Source organism: Acipenser ruthenus, chromosome 1 (assembly GCF_902713425.1).
Source record: "Acipenser ruthenus chromosome 1, fAciRut3.2 maternal haplotype, whole genome shotgun sequence".
Classification (NCBI taxonomy): domain Eukaryota; kingdom Metazoa; phylum Chordata; class Actinopteri; order Acipenseriformes; family Acipenseridae; genus Acipenser; species Acipenser ruthenus.
This window is the reverse complement of record NC_081189.1, coordinates 76535067-76554731: the sequence shown is the minus strand read 5'-3', so window position 1 is coordinate 76554731 and position 19665 is coordinate 76535067. Positions and strand designations below refer to the sequence as shown.

The 19665-nt window shown below is 38.6% G+C and overlaps 1 protein-coding gene and 1 long non-coding RNA gene across 3 annotated transcripts; both read right to left on the bottom strand.

Annotated features, from left to right (window-relative positions):
• Positions 1-647: 647 nt before the first annotated feature.
• On the bottom strand, positions 648-3573 carry LOC117972463 (uncharacterized). Of its 2 annotated transcripts, XR_009329498.1 has the most exons (3): positions 2879-3573; positions 1481-2134; positions 648-1182 (listed from the first exon to the last, which is right to left on the bottom strand). It is a non-coding gene; the product is annotated as an uncharacterized LOC117972463 (long non-coding RNA). The 2 variants fall into 2 exon arrangements; XR_009329496.1 differs by lacking the exon at positions 2879-3573 and having other exon boundaries at positions 1481-2617.
• Positions 3574-15677: 12104 nt separating this feature from the next.
• Positions 15678-19327, bottom strand: LOC117421214 (cyclin-dependent kinase 4 inhibitor B-like). The gene is made up of 2 exons (XM_034035324.3): positions 18947-19327; positions 15678-16379 (listed from the first exon to the last, which is right to left on the bottom strand). The coding sequence occupies exons 1-2, from the start codon at positions 19064-19066 to the stop codon at positions 16125-16127; spliced, it is 375 nt and encodes a 124-aa protein (XP_033891215.3). The 5' UTR covers positions 19067-19327; the 3' UTR covers positions 15678-16124.
• Between the last annotated feature and the right edge of the window lie 338 nt (positions 19328-19665).

Below are 19665 nucleotides of genomic sequence, written 5' to 3'. Positions count from 1 at the left end.
CTGCCTGAAAAGTAATGTCTTATATAAGTAGAATATGCTAACACTGTTAACTTTAGATGGGTGGATAAGATTATTTTGTATGGCTGAACAACATAGTACTAAGCTTTCAAATAGGACTGCGCTCCTGAAGATTATTTTTGAATTGAGGGCTTGGTCTCTTGATAAACATGGTCTCTCCAAAGGAGGCTACTCTCCTCTCTTGCTAAAACGCTTTTAATCAGATAGTACTCCTGAAAGATGGGATTATGTTGTAAACAAATGTTTTTAAATTGAGAATGTGTTCTTAACAAAGGTAGTGTGCATTCTTAATAAACATAGTCTTTGAGAGATTGGATTCTTAACACTAGAACTACCGGATGTACATATATACCTAGAACTACCAGAGCGGTCTTTTTAACCCCTATATTAAAATGTGTATAAAATTATGGTTGCAAGTTTATACAGATGCTTTGCTATAAAATTGGGTCATTTTGACAGCTCAGAGATGACTTTTGGGATGCAGCGTAAGCTTACGACACTGTGGAACAGTAGAGGATTACAGTGCCCAAGATTTGTTTGTTTGACTGTTATATGCAAGTGTGAAAGGGTTCTTTCTCGTGGGTGCGTGCATTCGCTGCTGAGTGACAGACAGGAGATCCAGACAGAGGTTGATGTTGACACGCCCCGCAGGATTTATTTACACACACACACACACAGAACATCTCACGTGACACTACCAACCATGGTAGCTCACTGAGTGCATACGGCCAGCGTACGAAGAAACAAAATAAAACACAATACAAAAAAACTATAAAATAAAAGGTGCCGTAAAAACGGCGTGCGCTACTCCCTAATACATGGAGGTCCCGCTTGCTCACCTCGCTATACTTTTAAAGGGATCTACCATCCCCGAACTAATCTATATGTATCAACACAAACCCCGTCGGCGGTTTTGGCAGCTTCTTTTGGCTCCAATCCCGGTTCACCATCACGGCGATCGGAGGATTTCAGCAACTTATTTCTCTCACTATGCTCGGGTAGCGTGGACGATCTTCAGCCCGTTGTCCGTGGCTTTGCAGCAGCCCCGTGGTGAACAAACAGGACCTCTTTATACCTGACGCCGTGCTGGAACACACCTACCCGCTGATCACCCACAGCTGGCAATCACACACAGCAGGCTGGCTATCCCAGGAGCGTCAGGTACTGCAATAAATTAAATAACAACAATTACACACCACACTATTTACAATGCATACACACAAACCCCCTCTTCATGTGCAGGGCACAAGTGTTTTCTGCTTACCCGTCTTTTTATTTTGTGCCTGAGTTCGACTCTGTTGCCTATTCAACGGTAATTTTCATCTCCAATCTTGCATTAGCTGGTTTGCTACACTATTATTCCGTAACTTTTTTTTTTCTTTTTTCAATATAGTCATGCACAACAGGACTAAATAGAAAATGGTTTATTAACATGTTCAAAAGGTCAAAGGATGGAACTTACTCTTCAATGAATGGAACTTCAAAACGTGAATTGTTCAACTGTTTAAAAGATGGAAAGATAAAACTCTTAAAAATGCATATTGTTCAAATGTTCAAAAGATGGAAATGTGTAACTTAAAAATGTGGAATGTAAAAAAAAAACCTTGTGGAGTGTAGTTTTTGCAATCAACACAGACATGCCACTTCTGTACACGTGCAGTGCACTTGCCACGCACTTTCCACAGCTTGTGTTTGTGTTTGTCTCTGTCCCAAAATTTCGCAACTTTGTTATCACTTTCACTATCACTAGCCTCATTGTTATTAGAGTAAGTTTCATCACTGTCTTGATCTGATGCATGTTCGTGTCCAGATTCGTCTTCTGATAACTCCTGAAAGTACAGTACTGCAAGACTTGCTGTGCATTCCTACATTGTGTTGGTCTATTCATTTTCACTAGACAGTAAGGAGGCTGTGTGGTTCAGTGGTTAAAAAAAGGACTTGTAACCAGGAGTTCCCTGGTTAAAATCCCGGCTCACTCACTGACTCGCTGTGTGATCCTGAGCAAGTCACTTAACCTCCTGGTGCTCTTCCGGGTGTGACATTGATGTAAGTGACTCTGCAGCTGATGCATAGTTCATACACCCCAGTCTCTGTAAGTCGCCTTGGATGAAGGCATCTGCTAAATAAACAAATAATAGTAAGCATTTTTACACTTGATAAATAAATCATGTCTGAGAAAGTCTCCTGTTGTAGCTATACAAAATAAATGCGAAGCTTCCAGGTTCAGCAGCTTGATCATGTGATTGATCTCACATGCACTAAGCTAAACCCACTGTTTTTACTATGACGGTCAAAATGACAGCTCTGGTAGTTCTAGATATAACATGTTATATCTCCATAGGTTTCTGCAACCCTTGGTCTATGCTTTGTGATGTTTAATACATATATTTAGGAAAGGTAAAAAAACACAGGCACCTAGCTGCCAAATCTACCTGAGTGGAGAAAAATGCATTTAAAAACCGCCATCGGTCAAAATGACCACTCAGATAGTTTTAGTTTTAATAAACATAGTCTCTCCAAAGGAGGCAGCTCTTCTCACGTAATAAGCTTTTAAAATAGGATTCTGCTCCTTTGAAAGATAGGATTATGTTTTAAACTACAATGTTTTTTAATTGAGAGTGTGTATTCTTAACAAAGAGGGTGTGTATTCTTAACCCTTTGCGGTCCATTTATTCAGCGCGTCTCAGGCGTGTCCGGTCCAATTTATTTTCACATTTATTTGCGCAGTTTATTTTAGACACAGTGTTTAAAGGTATTTTTCACAGTAAAACAGGTTTAAAAGGCACTGCATACCAACAGGACACTCAGTACTGCATCTCCAGCCCTGCCCCACCCCTTGTTCGCTGTATTTTTCACATACCTCTTCATAGTAGTGCATACTATACAATTTTGGTCCCATTTTCCTTTATCTTAAAGGAAAATGGGACCAAAGTCATCTGCTCAAAGGTACCTAAAAAGAAAACAAAGTGGAAAGTTAAATAATAATGAACAGTTATCAAAAAGGAAACAAAAATACAAAAGAAAGCAATGGAAAAAAATGAAGAAAACAGAAGATGTCTAGCAAAATGAAAAAGTACACAATTTCATGGCTGTGAACACTCCACCAGTGTCACCACGTGATCATCTGGTCACTGCTGTTAATGGTTTCCTATTTGTAGTAACTGTAGGTAAACATTTGAATAGGTAGATTGTACTTTGAATCACTTTGGATTTTAATCATTCTGGGCCCTATTTAGCAACGTTCGCAAATCCCTAAGGCAATCGCAAAACACTTGTGTGGACAGTTAGCGCACCAGAATCAGGCGCACGTGTGGGCAAACAGACTTTGCCCACCTATGTGATTTAGCAACCGTGTTTTAGTGCCCACTCGGCAAGTCAGCGTTAGCTCTGGACATGGGCTGAACTTTAGGGGAGTGTCCTCATTTACATACAAATACAGCGATTTAGCAAACCATCAACAGTGTTAGTGTTGCAGCAGACAGTGCAGTCAAATCAGGTTATTGCTGGATGTAATATACACTGTTTAAACTTGTTTGAGAAAGTTTCAAGTTAATGTTTTTTCTCTTCCCCCCCCCCCCCCCCCCCCCCCCCATCCCTTGGTCAAAGTAGACAAATGTGGCTTTGTGAAGCTGAGTCATAAAAATTCCTTTGTGTAATCACGAACTGAGGTCTCTTGAAACATGAAATTCTGGACATTTGACATGAAGCAGTTCTCTCTTTTCCCCCTCGAACTTGGAGAGGGGGGAGAGTGTCAATCAAGTTGACAAGACAAAGAAAATTCGAGTGAACTGTCAATCATGAGCTGTGGGCAAGGCCAAGGAGTGGCCAGAGGTGAGCTGACCAGTGTTTAAACATGTTGCGTGACGTTAAACACCACCCATGAATTTAACGGTCCAATCAAAACTGGTCGAGGTTTAATTAAAAAAAGACTGGAACAAGGTCTGAAGTAGAAAGCTGACTGTAAAAGTTCTGTTCTGAAATCTGTTCTGAAGTGGGAATAGAATGTGATACGAAAATGGCTAAAATTATGTCCTGAGAAGGCTAAAACCAGCTCTGAAGAGGGCCCTGCTCTCTGCCCTGTGAGAGACTGAACCAGGAAACAGCAAAGATCCAAAAGTTTGTCTTTGTGTTTATTTTGCTGCTTGAAATCAATGACGAAATGAACTTAAGCAGCTAGTCAGCAGCTGTGCCTCTGGAAGGTCATTTAGCCATATGAAAGAATTGCAACAAGAACATTGTTACAAACTACATAACTTCTCAAGTGCAACGCATTCTTTGAACTGTGAGTACGTCTGATCAGTGGAACCCATTCCAGTTGGTAATCTTCGGACAAGCCAAAGATAATGTTGCAAGACTACTGAAAACCAACAGCCTTTGAAAATAACTATTATCTTGCTGCGAGCCGATGCAATACAATGCCTACAACAAGCAAATTACTGTCTTCTTTTCCTTCGGTGGAACGTCAGACCCAGAGAGATGGGAGAAGCTGCTAAGGAGATAAGACTCCTTTGTTGAAAATCGATAAGTATTCAACAAATCAAATATTAAACATTTTATGACGCGAGAAATGAACTGTAGCAAATGCTGTCAAAGTTAGTGGATAGTGTGTTAGTGTGCAGTTAGTGTGCAAGAAATGTGTTTTGTTTGTTGAAATGTGTAACTCAAAGGCCTCATAAATGCAGAGAATTTGATCATTGCCCCACTTCTGAGTTAATTTGAATATAGAATCAATTGAGGTTGATAACATATCAGTTTGGTAGATCACAGCTAAACTAAATTAGCACGGTAAAACTAATCTGATAAATTAGTTATTGGAATGTTGGATTCCGTTCTGAATGGGAAGTTGAATTAATTCTCGTGCATTTGATATGAAACAATTACAACGAGAAATTAGTATTGAAAATACTAATGCAAAGTAGACACTTTGTGTGATCAGCCATAATTAATATTAATATATTAACCATGCATGCTAATCACTATGTAACACAATTTTTGTTCCTGGGTAGTAAGTGTTATTTCCTAATTGCTTATGCCGCAAAAGTATAGAAAATGGCTATTATTGCCCACAAACTTTGCTTTTGTGACCAGGACAGTGATATTTTGAAATTTACCTATTTCCAATGAGAAAATGGGCGAATTTGTGTCTTTTCGTTCACATAAAGTCAGAAAAAAACAACATATGAATCCAAATTAACATGTATTTATACTAAAGTAATACAAAAATGACTACAAAAGATTTAGAAGTGAGTAGTTTTTCGAGATTTACGATTATACTGTAAATCACTTTCACGAATCAGCTCCCAAATGTAGTCTCCCATCATGTTCTCGTTGTACTGTCCTTGGTAGCAGTGTTCAAAGTCCAGTATATCCTGGTGGAAGCGCTCGCCTTGCTCCTCCGAGTACGCTCCCATGTTCTCCTTGAATTTATCAAGATGAGCATCAAGGATATGGACTTTGAGGGACATCCTACAGCCCATTGTACCGTAGTTCTTCACCAGAGTCTCAACCAGCTCCACATAGTTTTCGGCCTTGTGATTGCCCAGGAAGCCCCGAACCACTGCGACAAAGCTGTTCCAAGCCGCTTTCTCCTTACTAGTGAGCTTCTTGGGGAATTCATTGCACTCCAGGATCTTCTTTATCTGTGGTCCGATGAAGACACCGGCTTTGACCTTTGCCTCAGACAGCTTAGGGAAGAAGTCTTGACGGTACTTGGAGGCTGCCGACTCCTGATCTAGAGCTCTGACAAATTGTTTCATAAGGCCCAATTTGATGTGCAGTGGTGGCATCAGCACCTTCCGGGGGTCCACCAGTGGCTCCCACTTGACGTTGTTTCTCCCCACAGAGAACTCGGTCTGCTGTGGCCAGTCCCGCCTGTGGTAGTGCGCACTGGTGTCCCTGCTGTCCCAAAGGCAAAGATAGCAGGGAAACTTGGTAAAACCGCCTTGGAGACCCATCAGGAATGCCACCATTTTGAAGTCTCCTATGACCTCCCAGCCGTACTCATCATACTTCAAGGCGTCCAGCAAGGTCTTGATGCTGTTGTAATCCCCTTTGAGATGCACCGAGTGAGCCAGGGGAAGAGACGGGTATTTGTTACCATTATGGAGCAGCACGGCTTTGAGGCTCCTGGATGAGCTGTCAATGAAGAGGCACCACTCATTCTGGTTACAGGCGATTCCGATTGCCTCGAACCGACTGGTCACATTGTGGCAGAAGCAGAGCCCATCTTGACGGTTGAAGAAGCTGGAAAAAGGTTGGTGACGCTTCCTCTGATTTGCACACTTTCATCCAACAAGTTCCACTGCTTGAGCCTAGACGTCAAAAGCTTGGCATTGGACTTGGTGAGACCAAGATCTCTAATCAAGTCGTTGAGGTCTTTTTGGTTGGGGTAGTATGGGTTTCTCTCAGCTCCACCTCTGAAATTGTCATCTGGATCTACAACGTCTTCCTCGCTCTCTGACTTGCTGCTCTCTCTCCGGAGGAGTGGGTAAGAGGAGCTCATGGCAGTGTGGCACCAGGGCGATGGATGAAGGAAGGTCCGGATACGTGATAGCAGGTGCATTCTTGCCAGTCCGACGTTTGGAAGGGTCCACCATGCAGAAGTAGCAGTTGCTTGAGTGGTCAGTGGGTTCCCGCCAAATTCTTGGGATAGCGAACTTCATGGCTCTCTTTTCCCCTCTGTACCATCCTACAAAAATACATTTATTTCACCCATGACTAATGTGTAAGAGATTCTCGCAACATTTTTCATATATGTTATATTTTTTCAATAACACTGAAAATTGTAAAACATTTTAAAATTAAAAACTTTTACAATTTTAAAAATGTTAACAAATTTTATAACATAAAATTCTGAGCAACAATTGTCCATCTTACCTTCCAGAGTTTTTTGCAGTGCTCGCAGGTGAAATGAGGTGCCCAGGGTTTGTCTTGATCCCCGACAGGCATGCCGAAATATGCCTTGTAGGCCTCACACATCTTAGCAGATGCTTCCACGGAGTACTTTTTCGCTCTTGTCTTGATAAATTGGCCGCAGACATAGCAAAATGCGTCTGCCGGATGCTTGCAGCCTCTTGATGCCATCTCAGAAAAATGCAGATATGTATCCACTTAGGCAGCTGGAACTAAACTGAACTGGTGGGCTTAAGGCCCATGTATTTATACTACTATTTATATTACAGGAAAGTTCTAGAAGTTACTCCAAGTTTACTCAGCACTGAATCTATCTGGAATGTTCTGGAAAATAGGTAAATTTCAAAATATCACTGTCCTGGTCACAAAAGCAAAGTTTGTGGGGAATAATAGCCATTTTCTATACTTTTGAGGCATAAGCAATTAGGAAATAACACTTACTACCCAGGAGCCAAAAAAAAAAAAAAAAATTGTTACACAGTGTAATGTTGTGGTTGTTGTAATCGTTTGACTAAGAAATCAATGAACTGTATACTATTCACACATATCTCTAACCAATTTCCTTTCCTTTCTGTAATATTAGATTAGTTGTGCACCTTTTTTATTCTTAAATAAAATCTTGTTTCATATTTTTGACACGTTGTGTGATTATTGTCAAGGGAATTCGGGTTCTACATGATGCTGAACTCATAAGGTATATTTATATAATCACTACATTTTGGTGATACATTGTATACCTAAGTCACTACAGCGTTTGCATTTCAGTTGACCAGGTGAAAACCAGGTTTAAACTGAGCTTAGATTACATGGTCGACTATAAATACCGGTGAAACTACCAGGGAAGCAAGGAAAGAACCGAACACCAACACAGAATAGGCACCTCTACGTAAATTGCAAGGGGACCTATTCTGTCTACGTGCAAGTAGTGTGTGATCTGTGATGCAAACAACTACAGATGTGTATGCAAACTATCGTTGCTCTGCTCATGTTTATCCTCACTAATTCGCAGGTTGATAGGGGACAACAGGTATCCACTAAAGCGGTGGCTACTGACACCGCTGCTTAACTCCAATAGAGGTGTAACTTTACCTTTAAATGTACTCGTACTGTAATTGAGCAAACATTTGGAATCCTCAAAATGCGATTCCGATGTTTGGCTGTCTCTGGGGGAACACTACAGTACACTCCTCAGAAGGTTAGCAATATCATCCTGGCTGGTTGTGTTTTACATAACATAGCTCTCCATAATGGATGTGATGTTGAACTTACAGAGGAAAGATTACAGGGTTTGAGGGAAGCAGATGCTGAACTTGAAACCCCAGTGATGAAGGTTGCAGATGCTGCACGTGCTAGGCAGGTCAGATAAAGCCTTATAGATAGGGGTTCACAAAACTGGTACGCAGGTACGCATTTGGACCAAGAAAAAAAAAAGTGGATTTAATTATTGTTGTATAAGATGCAAATGCGTACCGTCAGGAAAGCATTTATAAGAAAGGCAGCGACAGTGCTCACGGTCAGAAGGTGAGCTATACATGCCTAAATTAAGTAATTTAATTTTGCTTATAGATTACTTTTTTTATTTCGTAAGTATTCACTCTACCCCTCCAGGCTGCTAAAAAAAACATTGTAGCTTTGCTTGAGGGGTGGTCATTTTTATTTTGTTGTGCTTGTGTCTTCTTCCTTCTTTTTTTGTTTCAACACCCTCCTTTCGCTATCGTAGACACACAGATGCTCTTAAAGGGAATGTTGAATCCTTATTGGTTGTAACCTTACTCCCCCACTGTGCTTTGATTGGCTGGGTGCATGACTCACTATTTGATGTGCATTAGCCCACACAAGACCCGACTTCTAAAGCACATTTTTGCTAAATAGGGCCCTCTGTTTTCCCCAAAAGGACGTTGTTGAGTAATCATCCATATATATATATACAGTATATAAAGTCTACACCCCCTTGAACTTTTTTTACATTTTGTTGTGTCAGTGCCTCAGAGTTTCACGCATTTAAATGAGGATTTTTTTCCCACTTATCTACACACATACTCCACACTGCTAAGGGGAATAAAAATATATATTAAAAATACAAAACTCATAATTGGATAAGTCTCCACCCCCCTGAGTTAATACTTGGTGGAAGCACCTTTGGCAGCAATTACAGCTGTGAGTCTGTTGGAGTCTGTGAGCAGTGTGGAGTAGTGGTTAGGGCTCTGGACTCTTGACCGGAGGGTTGTGGGTTCAATCCCCAGTGGGGGACACTGCTGTTGTACCCTTGAGCAAGGTACTTTACCTAGATTGCTCCAGTAAAAACCCAACTGTATAAATGGGTAATTGTATGTAAAATAATGTGATATCTGTATAATGTGATATAATGTATAATGTTATATCTTGTAACAATTGTAAGTCGCCCTGGATAAGGGTGTCTGCTAAGAAATAAATAATAATAATAGGTCTCTACCAACTTTGCACACCTAGATTTGGCAATATTTGACCATTCTTCTTTACAAAACTGTTCAAGCTCTGTCAAGTTCCTTGGGGAGCGTTGACGGACAGCAATCTTCAAGTCATGTCACAAATTTTCGATTGGATTTAGGTCAGGGCTCTGACTGGGCCACTCAAGGACATTTCAGTTCTGGTCACCTCATTACAAAAAGGATATTGCTGCTCTAGAAAGAGTGCAAAGAAGAGCAACCAGAATTATCCCGGGTTTAAAAGGCATGTCGTATGCAGACAGGCTAAAAGAACTGAATCTATTCAGTCGAACAAAGAAGACTATGCGGCGATCTGATTCAAACATTCAAAATCCTAAAAGGTATAGACAATGTCGACCCAGCAGACTTTTTTGATCTGAAAAAGAAACAAGGACCAGGGGTCACAAATGGAGATTAGATAAAGGGGCATTCAGAACATAAAATAGGAGGCACATTTTTACACAGAGAATTGTGAGGGTCTGGAACCAACTCCCCAGTAATGTTGTTGAAGCTGACACCCTTGGATCCTTCAAGAAGCTGCTTGATGAGATTCTGGGATCAATAAGCTACTAACAACCAAATGAGCAAGATGGGCTGAATGGCCTCCTCTCGTTTGTAAACGTTCTTATGTTCTTATGTTCTTATTTACCTTTTTGTTCCTTAGCCACTCCAGTGTAGCTTTGGTTGTGTTCTTTGGGTCGTTGTCATGCTGAAAGGTGAACTTCTGTTCCAGTTTCAGCTTTCTTGCAGAGGGCAGCAGGTTTTCCTCAAGGACTCTCTGTACTTTGCTACATTCATTTACCCTTCTATCCTGACAAGTGCCCCAGTCCCTGCCGATGAGAAACATCCCCATAACATGATGCTGCCACTACCATGCTTCACAGGAGGGTGTGTTTTCTTTGGGTGGTGCGCTGTTTGGTTTGCGCCAAACATAACACTTTGCATTTAGGCCAAAAAGTTCAATTTTAGTTTCGTCAGACCACAAAACTATTTGCCACATGGCTACAGAATCTCCTGAGTGTTTTTTTGCATACTTCAAATGGGATTCAAGGTGGGCTTTCTTGAGTAATGGCTTCCTTCTTGCCACCCTACCATACAGGACAGATTTGTGGAGTGCTTGGGATATTGTTGTCACATGCACACTTTGACCAGTCTTGGCCATAAAAGCCTGTAGCTCTTGCAAAGTTGCCATTGGCCTCTTGGTAGCCTCTCTGATCAGTCTCCTTCTTGCTCGGTCATCCAGTTTGGGGGGACGGCCTGATCTAGGCAGGGTCTTGGTGGTGCCATACACCTTCCACTTCTTAATAATCGTCTTGACCGTGCTCCAAGGAATATTCAAGGCCTTTGATATTTTATTTATACCCATCACCTGATCTGTGCCTTTCAACAACTTTGTCCCGGAGTTCTTTTGAAAGCGTCTTGGTGCTCATGGTTGAGGCTTTGCTTTGAAATGCACTATCCAGCAGAGGGAACCTACAGGAACTGCTGAATTTATCCTGAAATCATGTGAATCACTACAATTTAACACAGGCGGAGGCATGTGATTTTGAAGGTGATTGGTTACACCTGAGCTAATTTAGGATTGCTATTACAAGGGGGGTGGACACTTATCCAACCAAGCTATTTCAGTTTTTATTTTTAATTAATTTTCTGCAAATATCTAGAATATTTTTTTCACTTGGAAGTTGTGGGGTAGGATGTGTAGAACATTTTGAAAGGGGATGTAGACTGTCTATAGGCACTGTATATACCAGATTCTGCCGAGTCAACGCCCATGTTTGAACTATCGCCCCACCCCCACTTTTAGTGGAATGTCAGTTTTTCACTGTTTCTAATAACCATGCGCAAAAAAATAAATAAATAACCATGCGCAAATAAGGCTTGAGATTTCAAATCTCGCGCTTCAAGTGAGTAGAACAAGCTGTGCAGTACAGTGGTTGCTCTGTGCATTGACTGAATAAATTGTAAGCACTTTTCGTTTTGGATCTGACAATTCAGACTCTCAGTCCGATTGATTACGCTTTCTTGCTAAGCTACAATCCATTTTTTTCCCTTTTATTTTTACAATAGACTTCAGCTTTAAAGGTCAATGTGTGTTTTATGATCATTTAAAATGACATAACAGTGAACTCACGCAGCACACTTTTTTCTGGCAAACCCTTTACTTTGTATTTCACCATTTAACACTAGAACCGCCACCGACAGTGATGGTTACATTTTAAACAACATCAGTATTAAAATGAAAGACTAACTATCAGATACAACTAAAAAGTTTTATCCAAGCACATCACATCAAACATCTGCACAGCCAAAACGCTGTATTTAAATGAACAATTAAACATAAATGTGTTTATTTTCTAACTTACCATAGATAAAGCACTACTTCAAAAATAAACTAGTGTGTAAATAGGTGTAAACAGGTATATATACATACAAAAAGTTAGGTTACTTACTGTAACCCTAGTTCCCTGAAAGAGAAGACTACCACCAACATACTTATGGGATGTGCTTGCTCTAGGTAGGTATTTACTGAGCTCTTTATATCAGAGCTGCCGATAGGCCCCTTCCTGGGGTGGTGTCCTCGGTCCCGCCTGCCGAGGGATTAAACAGTCAACCGACGGAAGCCACTTTCTGTTTTGCATCGAACCCGTGAGGGTGACCGATGCGACCTCGCTGGTTGTTGGTCGTCTTGTCTTTCAGGGACCCAGGGTTACGGTAAGTAACCTAATGTTCCAGTTCAATTCGAAGATGACCACCAACATACTTATGGGAAAGTATACCAGAGTAGTCGCGAGGGAGAAGGAACGGCAGCAGATGAGGGACACATCAGAACTGCATAACTCAAGGGTTAATGGGGCAAGCGTGCACCTCAAGGACCCTCATACCTAATGAAGGCAGGGAAAGATCTACCACTTTAAAGTGGTAGAACCTGGAGAATGTATACGGCAGAACCCAGCTAGCCACAGTACAAATGTCAGTCAATGAAGCTCCTCTAAAGAGGGCCCATGACATAGATACCCCTCTGGTATAGTGCGCGGGCACCCTCCCAGGTTGGGGTAGGCCGGCATTAGTATACGCAGTTGAGACTGTGTCCCCAATCGAATGGGACAGTTGCTGCTTAGAGAGGGCTTGACCTCGGGTCCTTTCACCATGACAGACGAAGAGCTGGTCAGACTGACGCAGTAATCTCGTCCTATCCACAATGCCCTAACAGGGCAGAGGAAATTCAATCTCCGGTCTGTCTCCTCCGCAAAAGGAGGGGGATGGAAAACCTCTAGTTCCACTGATTGATTCAAGTGAAAAGCCGGAATTGCCATAGGGAGAAAAGCAGGGTTCCTGCGCAACGATACCGTTTCCATTGTCCCAAATATGCATACAGGAACTGTGCACTGACAGAGCCTGTAGCTCACTAACCCGCTTAGCGGAGGTGATGGCTAATAGAAAGACTGTCTTCATAGAGAGAGATTTCAACTCTATGGAACATATAGACTCAAATGGGGCCCTAGTGACAGCCTCCAGTACTACATCTAGACTCCATTCGGGGAGGACGTCCATCTTAGGAGGATGTAACTGCCGAGCACCCTTCAGAAAACGGGTTGCTAGTATATGAGCGCCCGGGACACTGAGGCAATAGGAACATGGCATGCAGATATGGCTGCTAGGTATATTTCAATGAAGTGGCGTGCCATGACAAAATGGACTGGGGTAGCAGAGTCATCGCAAACCCCCCCCCCTTTTTTTTAAGTGGCAGCTACCTGTAAGCCACAGATACCTTTCATAATTTTAATTCTGAAAGTGCCGAGTATATCCTTTCCCTTCCTGTGTCAGCTCGGGGATCTGTGGTATATATCTGCCTTTTTTAACTATCTCCAATTTTTCAGAGAAAGTTCTCCTTGAAAAAGGATTCATAACCAAATCGACTATGATGTCTCAGTTTTCTCACTTTTTATTTTTATTTTAGTGTAAAATAAAATTTGAAATAATTAGATGTTGTAAAGGTATTTGAATTTATCAATGTATATTTATAAGCAATATTGTGTGAAATCCAGCTATCCTAACTGCAGTGCTAGCCAAGGAATATTCATGTTTTGGGGTTGCTCACTAATGATTGGTCAGCTGTCAGAGCTTTGACTTTCCCATTGGTTGCTAAAGCAGAGCCTTCAAGTGAGGCAGAGAATACCCTGGGAGATTTATGGCCCGCCTCTGCTCACTCCTGATTGGTCGCCTGTCTAAAAAAAGGACATTCTTCGTCTTTTGGTTAAACTCACTCAAGACCTTCAACTGAAACAGAGAATACCCTCAACTGTTTTTTTCGAGCATCTGGTCGTTGTTTTAGACTTATGCGGGGGAAATGCAGATCTCTTATTGGCTGATCACATCCCCTTAAGGAAACCCCTAAAAAAACCTCTAGTAAAAAACCTGTAATAAACCCTGTAAGTCATCTTGGATAAAGGTGTCAGACAAATGAACAAATAATAATTAGAGTAGTATGTTTCATAGTATAAGCAAGCACACTGTACGCAAGTGAGTGAGGCAATGTAATGTCATTTGACCGATGATTTACTTGGCACTGTCTGGTCAGCAGAGAATACCTTGAAGGTCCTGACGGCACTCAACTATTTCAATGTAGAGTGGAATCGACCCGCCTCAAACAGATCTTTCAGAAACTGCAAAATAGTTGCTATAGGGCAATAATTGGGTTCATGCACCAATTTTGAAAATACTTATAGGCGTACAACGCTCCTGTGGAGGAGACCCTAGCATTTTGTAGTGTACTGACAACTGCGTCTGAGAGCCCTAATATTAGCCCTAATATTTATCATGGTGTCAGTCTTGGATGTCACAATTCCTGATTTCACAAGCTGGAGAGATGAAATTGAATCTTACAAGCACCATGCCGCTGAAAGTGACAAAAATGTCAATATTGTTGATTTCTGGGTGAGGTCTGAAATCAGATTCCCAAACATGGCAAAAATTGTACGCTGCTTCCAATTCCACCAAACTCTGTGGATGCAGAACGAGCAGTTTCCACATATGGACAGGTTTTTACACCACAAAGACAAACCACGATGCTGGCCTTCAACAAATAACTAGTTTTCTGTTCACGGGCCAGGTTATTTTGTGTGTGTGTGTTTGTGCACAACACGCTACATGGATAAAAAGTAGCATACGATGATTTCTTGTTTTTCCTGTTCTTGTTCTTCAGATTATTTTGTATAGGTTGACTCACTCAAGTAGCATGATGTTATGTGGTTTAAAACGTCATATATAATTTAGTGTATGTAAAGAAAAACACATAGTTTCGGTTTTGTCACTTGCACTTAACCCTGTTTTTAACATTTTGTTTTTCAAAGTTAGCATAACGCTATACAACACAGTCCGTTTAATTACTGTATGAACATAGCCTTAAACGTTTACAAAAGTCGACAATGTTGCCGAATTTGTCGTTTTGTTTTGTTTTAATCAGTTTTGTCTGCTTGCTACTTTTTTCAGCCAATGCATTTAAATGTCCCTTGTTTGTTACATTTTAAAAGATTGTTTTAAACGTTACAATGTAAATGTTGACTCAGTAGCTACCATTAAATGTTAAAATGTTCCCATCTCTGATTTTCTTTGATGTGCTATTAATTGTAGGCAACATACAATTTTTTTTAACAAAATGGCACTTCCGTGACAATCTGTGAAATGTATATATTTTTTTTTATTGTCATTCGTGAATTTCTTGAAAAAGTACTGTGAATTTTCCGTGGCCCTAGTCATGGTACATGGTGAGCATGGTTCATGGTACGTAATCAAATTGTGCATGAAAACAATAAGGATGTTCTAACAGTAAGACTTTACATGAATAATGTAAATTATTCTTATTCCCTTCTATTACATGTTTTGTAGGTAACCTTTTTGCTGATGACAGTTCATATTAGAGGAAAATAATGTGTTCGTCAACTCCGTCAGTATAGCAGTCAACTCCGTCAGACAAAAAATCTGACGGAGTTGACATCTAACGGAGTTGACAAAACACCACATTTGACCTCTTAACAAAGCAGAACAGGGAGCAACCATTTTGATTTTTTTCAGTCTGCTAACTGGTACTACAACCTAATCAAAATAAACATATTTTGTTCATAAATTAATATCAAATCTTAACGGTTTGGCTGACGAAGTTGACAGCTTATGGTTGTGACCATGATGAAATCATTATATTTTGTTGAAATTATCAAAAATCTTAACGCTTACCAGACCATGTGCAGTGCTTTTGCACTCAGAGGCAACAGGAATTGTGAATGGGGTCCTAAGAACAAAAGTTTAATAGGGAAAAATTGTAAAATATTTCCATAATAACTTGATCAGTTGTAAACATATATGCATGTCACTTAGAGTAAAGACTTGACCACATTTTCCAATCTCTAATTTAATTTTTACATTAAATAACATAATATGGTATGGCTGGAAGCATTTTGTCCCAATTCTCAAGAATATATTTAAATGTAATGCACACTCGAATATTAATAATAAACAAAACAAAACAACAAAAGCTGCAAGTTAGTTGAAATTATTATTTTTAAACAACGTGGAAACTAATAAAATATTAAAATGAAAATTATCAATATAAATATATAACATAAGGGTTTCTTTTTAATTCACATAAGTTCATATATTAGCTGTTATTCATCAGATTATTGTACACAGTGCAGTATTATTATCACTAAAAAATTGAATGAAGTCTAGAAATTATTCCAACGATTTTAGGTACGCAATTACTTCTTCGTGTCCATTTTCTATGGCCAGGTCAAGGGGTAATAAGCTCCTTCTGTCCCGCACATTGCTATTTGCCTTATTCCGAACTAGCATCCCTACAGTGTCCAGAAACCCCTCTCTGGCTGCGTCATGGATTGGGGTCAGGCCGGTGCTAGAGTCAACAATGTTAGGATTTGCACCATGCATCAGCAATAGTTCAGCTATTCTGGTGTTTCCCATCATCATTACCTGCAAAACAACACAGAAAAATAAACTCAAATAAAAAACCGTAATGTTACCCGACAAAACTAGCTGATGATGTATACACTGTAAAAAAAAAAAAAAAAAAAAATATATATATATATATATATATATATATATATATATATATATATGATCATGTTATATAATTATGATCATATATATATATATATATATATATATATATATATATATATATATATATATATATATATATATATATTCCCAGTAAATTTACCTATATATTGCCGTGTTTTTTTTTTTGAATTACGGTAAACGTTGTTCAAAATTCGTGTAAAATAATTTAAAAACAGGTACCTTTAATAATACGGAAATATACACTAGAATGAATCTACAAATACAGTTTTATTAAGCCAAAATTAAGGTAAATTTACCGTACAAATACAGTTTTTTTATATACAGTGTACAGTATATGTTATTACTATTAACGATGCATGTTATTAACTGTTTGTGTGCACGAATGACAGAACTAGGAAAACATTTCATCCAGAGGTGTGCTGTCCTTCATTAGAGATTTAAGAAACGTTGGCAATCGCTTTTAACTTTAAGATTATTCATTATACTGTATTGTACTGTATATTTAACTTTCAATAAATGTTTTTTTTTTTATATAATTATGATCATTGTTGATGTTAAATGTAGGCTAATGATGATTTTAAAACAGCACGATTTATGTTATAGCGCGAATGCTATTCCATGATGTAGTCAGATTAACCTCATCATATTTTTCTCTTTGCTCGTCATCTCCAATTTGGCTGGAGTTATTGTGTTAAAATTGCGCGTCTCAAACATTATCTTTTATAAACACTCAACGGTGTTGCATAAGTTTGTGTTTAATTCTTACACATTAAAAACGGTTTTAAGGATTTCGATTAAGGAAGAACTATATGTCTATCTATCTATCTATCTATCTATCTATCTATCTATCTATCTATCTATCTATCTATATATATATATATGTATATATATTTAAACCAATAACTGTTCTTAATCGAGACACTTACCCCATGCCTTTTGTTTTTGGCAGCAATATATACGGTAACCATCAAGCTTACTTATATAACAACTTATTGTTGTAATTGCGTCCCTATAGCTGTCATTTATGATAGACTTAAGTAAACGATATTAATCTCAACCTACTAAACAAGAGGTTTAAACTGAATGGAGAAAAAAAACAACTTAACATCGCTCAATAGTCTGCTTCATCAAATAGTGCCTAAAAGAAATTAACTGCGCAACAAACCAAAGCTTATTCTGTTCCTTAACCTTGAATAATAACACTTTTCTGACAAAATTAAAGAAGCATACTCTGTCTGTAGAACAGTATATAGCAATTAAAACTGTTGTGATATTCCTTGAGAAATTGACTTTAAAAAAAGAATATCGTGTAAATAAATCCGCTCAATACATTTTTTTCCTCTTTCAATTGATCACTGTCATCCATCATCTCAGTTTTTTTTTAAAAATTGGACATGCAGGCTAAAAATATGTTATATGCTCTTTAATAAAAAGGGAGTTACTTAAAATACCTAACTACATACCTTTTAAAACTATCTTTATAGTTTCCATATAATATACATTTAAAAATTGAAAATATGCAACGAAATTATATATTTCGGCCTATATATAATCTTTTTTTTAAAAAAAAAATAAAAATAAACCAGTGATACCTGTTAATAAATTGACCACATCTTTGGTGTAAATTATCTGATAGGGCTGTTGTCCCTGTTTATGTATTTCTAATATTTTCAGTACCATTTATGTAAGGAAACATGCTAAAATCAGAAAGAAGTGAACAATCTATCAGAAATTACAAAACATTATACTAATTCTACAAATTCAGTATAATAATATGAATATTTTCAATAGGCCTAATGCTGTACGTAACATTGTAGTTGTACATGTATATAGATATAACACATATTGGATCATTTTTACACATTTTTGGCTCCAAAGCAAAGTTTGCACCAAACCGTCTATAACAAATTATATTATTACAATTAAGACCCCAACATATCTCGCTAGTTGTTTCTTACTTATGTAGCCGTAATATTATTAGGCTACTGTAATTTATTTTGCTTTTAGAAAACATAAGTTAACTTTGGCTAAGAAAATATATAATACGAGATCGTATTTGTTTATATAATACATGCTATCATAATCTAATATATGAAAGATATTGCTAGCAAAACCTCTATTTTTGAAACTAGACATTTGATTTTTAAGAAATTTTAGTCATGCACCCAGAAAATATACTCGCACTCTCCTTCCTCATACATGATTGAAGAATGCTTTCACTTTACCATCATAATGATTATATATATATATATATATATATATATATGATTATATATATATATATATATATATATATATATATATATATATATATATATATATATATATATATATATATATATATATATAAATAAAACAATCAAAACCTGTAGTTATGCTAAATAATATTTTACTTTTTATATTGTGTAACAAATAGCCCCTACCTCGAACACGAATAGTAAAAATGTACACTGTACCTGGATAGGTGTCTTGCCAAAACGGTTGACAGCATTAGGGTTGATACCATTTTCGAGTAAAAATCTAACTCTGTCAGTGTCTCCAGTAGCAGCCGCTTTTGTAAGATTGTCGGCATTCATGGTGAACAAGGATGTTGCTTGTATAGTCCAAAGCTGGTCCTCAAACGTTTTCTTCCTCTGCAGCAGCTCTCTCGACAGTATAGGCTACTGTATATTGCGCATCATTTTGAGCAACCTATAATAAAATCAGAACGTTCCCCATCGCTACCAGCGTTCTTTTATGAGCCAGATTTCTTGACTCGTTAACTACAGTAGACATCAGTCCGTTGATGGATCCGAGCAGCCGCTGAATGTGTTCTGGCTTGCCTGCGACTAGAAATGATGACGTCACAACACCACTTGCGCACGCGCGCGCGCACACACACACACACACTACCCAGGAAGGGGAGAAGGGAGAGGATAGTATCTAAAGCTTAGGTGTATTTCTTGAACAATAACAACAAATACATCTATATCGGTACACAGTAGTTAGTAATAGTACAAATTATACATTTATATTGGTACACAGTAGCTAGTAATAGTACAAGTTATCGGCCAAATGGGTTAACGTGTAAATGCTGAACAATCACAATACACAGCATAGCTTTCAACAGGAACGCTCGGTTTTATCACAGACCTTTTTTTCATTTTTTCGTGGTAATATTAACACCTGTTTCACT

Bases quoted from the DNA above. Each gene is read 5' to 3' on its own strand.
- LOC117421214 (XM_034035324.3), bottom strand. From the start codon at position 19,066: ATGAATGCCGACAATCTTACAAAAGCGGCTGCTACTGGAGACACTGAC. The intron at 16,380-18,946 runs GTACAGTGTACA...GTTGTTTTGCAG, and splicing joins TTGGCAAGACACCTATCCAG to GTAATGATGATGGGAAACAC.